Source organism: Tupaia chinensis, unplaced genomic scaffold (assembly GCF_000334495.1).
Source record: "Tupaia chinensis unplaced genomic scaffold, TupChi_1.0 Scaffold143651_1, whole genome shotgun sequence".
Classification (NCBI taxonomy): domain Eukaryota; kingdom Metazoa; phylum Chordata; class Mammalia; order Scandentia; family Tupaiidae; genus Tupaia; species Tupaia belangeri.
In genome coordinates, this window is record NW_006203500.1 from 2,644,831 (window position 1) to 2,647,851 (window position 3,021).

The 3,021-nt window shown below is 47.9% G+C and overlaps 1 protein-coding gene across 2 annotated transcripts in view; it reads right to left on the minus strand.

Annotated features, from left to right (window-relative positions):
• The window catches only part of RIBC2 (RIB43A domain with coiled-coils 2), a 29,997-nt gene extending 27,124 nt beyond the window's left edge, over positions 1 to 2,873 (minus strand). For both annotated transcript variants that reach the window (XM_006164636.3, XM_006164635.2), the window contains exons 1-2: positions 2,655 to 2,873; positions 1,485 to 1,566 (exon numbers count right to left, since the gene is read on the minus strand). In XM_006164636.3, the coding sequence (XP_006164698.1) occupies positions 1,485 to 1,566; positions 2,655 to 2,768 (196 nt within the window). In that variant the 5' untranslated portion in view covers positions 2,769 to 2,873. The remainder of the gene's footprint in view (positions 1 to 1,484; positions 1,567 to 2,654) is intronic.
• Between the last annotated feature and the right edge of the window lie 148 nt (positions 2,874 to 3,021).

Below are 3,021 nucleotides of genomic sequence, written 5' to 3' on the forward strand. Positions count from 1 at the left end.
CAAGATCCCGAGAGGAGAATGGAGGAGAAGGGATTGCGGCGTGACCATCCTCCCTGGGGGGTGATTTCTCGCTTTCTGTCTCTATGTCTCTCTCTCTCTGTCTGGCGAGCGCACGTGCCCTATAGCAAAAACCTCTTCAAAAAAAATATTAAATTAAATAAAAACGGAAATTTCAGTAATTGCCAAAATTGTTAGACATGTTAGGGGATAATTAATTCTACATTTGAAAATTTTTTTTTTTTTTTTTACACATGAAAAAATTTTTAAAACACTTTCGTGTAAATAAAATGGATTTTAATTTATTTCATACAACTTTTAAAAAATGATTCTTAAGACAGTAGTACTTAGTCTATTCCAATTCGTGTTTTATGGGCCCTAAAACTTCCATCATGAATCCCTATTAAAATGATGGAATTTGTTGAAAAAATGTGATATACTCCCCAGTAAGGCTCTCGAGAATAGAATTTAAATAATATCTACTTCTCCTTATCTATCTGACCAACAATTTTTTGACAAATTTTTGCTATAGGGTGAGTACGCTCACTGGAGACAGAATGAGAGAGAAAGTGAGAAATTATCCCCCCCCCGGGATGGCCATGCCTCAGTCCCCTCTCCTCCATTCTTCCCTTGGGATTTAGGGCATGAACACACACGTGTCTGGCATGAGTTTCAAGTTGCCAGGTCTAGGACTCAAACCACAGTTGACTACATCAGAGTCCAGCAACATAACCATCATGCCATCTGCTGGTCTTCTACATTTGAAATTTTTATCTAAGCCCTAAAACACTCTTATTTGAATCATATCTATCCTGAGTCAGCTCAGGGATGTGAGCTCGGTCATGTGTGTGGCCCCTGCTATAAACATCTGGCTTCCATACAAGGTCTAGGATTTGGGGGCACAGTGAAAGAGAGAAAGAGACAGAGTTAAATCTTTTCCTATCTAGTTCTTAAACAAAGAAAAACACATTTATCCTTAAAGTATATCTTCTTTAATCTGTATTAGAATTCAATAGCTATTTTTCTTTTAAGAGAAGAATCAGCATGTAAAGTTAATTAAGCACAGGATGGGAACCAGCAGTTAGCGTAATGGCTATGTCGCTGGATTCCCACGTAGTCGACCGCGGTTCGTGTCCCGGACCCGGTGGCTTAAAACTCACGCCGGGCGCGTGTGCGTGCGTGCCCAAGATCCCGAGAGGAGAATGGAGGAGAAGGGATTGCGGCGTGACCATCCCCCCTGGGGGGTGATTTCTCGCTTTCTGTCTCTATGTCTCTCTCTGTCTGTCTGGCGAGCGCACGCGTCCTACAGTGAAAATCTCTCAAAAAAAAAATAAAAAATAAAAAAAAATAAAGTTAATTAAGCACAGGAGATGGTGAAATTTTAAAAGGAGGAACATGAAAATAATGACTTTATACATGTGAAGAAATAAGGAGAGTATAAAGGCACTCTCCGTAACCGGAGAGAGAAACCTTTTGGAAATACTCACCAAAGGTTTCATGTCTAGCTTTTTCAGTTGCTTCTTTTATCCTCTGGTCATGAACCTGAGCACTCCAGGCAGCTGGGTTTCCCTGGGAATGCAAAACCAGAGGAGATGAGTTAGAGCCAGGTAATGTTACTCAGTGGGTAACAATTCACCTTACCTTTTCAGGCTTGCCCCACTGTAAACGACATGTGCATATTAAGCCTTTGTATAATTGGATATCTTTGCTTATAGGTGATTCTAAGGCCTGTCCTTTCAACTTTGCTCAGAGCTCTCCCTCCTTTCTTTTAGGTAAGATACTCATCTCCAGAAAACTGCTCCGGCATCACTACCTCCTATGGTTTCCCCTCCCAACCCTTCAATACTGTTCCTCTCCCTCACAGATTCCACTGCATTTTATCTTTAAATTATTATTATCTAGTTTTGCTATAGTGCATGAACTCACTGCCAGAAAGATAAAGAGAGGAAGAGAGAGAAAAGGAAAGCAAATCAACTCTGGTGGGGGGATAGCCATGTCGCAATCCCTTTACACTGGCACCCAAGCACACATGTGAGCTTGTTTTTCAAGCTCCCCATCAGAGACTGTGGGTTGTGGGATCCAGTGGCCTCAAATTCCACACCTCCTTCTCGATCCTCCATTGCATTTAACGCATTTAACTTTTAAAAATTTTATTTATTATTTTTTAGTTTTTGCTATAGGGCATGTGTGCTTACAATAGAGAGACAGACAGTGAGGGTGAGAGAGAGAGATTGAGAGAGGGAAAGTGAGAAAGAAAGCCACCAGGTCCAGGACTGTAACCACAGTGGACCATATGGGAGTCTCGGGCCTTAACCACCAGCCACAATGCGTTTTAATGCCTCTCTCTCCACCGGATCTTAAGCTCTGCAAGGTCCCAGACTGCCTCACTGGCATCTGCTAGAACCGGCAGGACCTGGGCCCGCCGCGGTGGAGGAGCGCGCCGACGGAACCGCGGGCGGAGTAGAACTCTGGCTGAGGGAGGTCAGCCGAGTTCTGGTCTCGGTTCCGCCACCGGCTGCGGCCAGCCCCCTGCCCGATCCTCGGCCAAGAGAGCCGCGCGCTGGGCCTATTACGGCCTCCCGGGTCTCCTTGCAGCGCTCGCGTCCTCTCTCTGCCCGCTCTGCTCCTGGCAGCTCCCCGCCTGCCGCGGGCCTCACCCCGATGATCCGGTTCCTGGCGTTAAAGACCCGGTTCTGGCGGCACAGCTCGGCGTGTCTCCTCTTGGCCAGGCCGGCGTCCTGCGCCAGGTCCTTGGGCAGCACCGCCTCCATGGCTCTGGGAAGCGACAGGAACGTGAGGGCTCTCAGGGCGCGGGCCGGGACGCTGCGGCGCGGGGCTGTCGGGCTTTAGCAGCGGAGAACCGAGTTGCCCCGGAAACGTCAACCGCTCGGGTTGCCGAGGAACGGCGGCGCGCGCGCCCGGCCAGCTCTCGTCTCGCGATACTTGGTAAAGCCCTTCCCGCGCTTTTCTCGTCGGCGCGGGGGGACGCGGCTGAGGCACCGAGGGCGCCGCCATGGGCCGTCT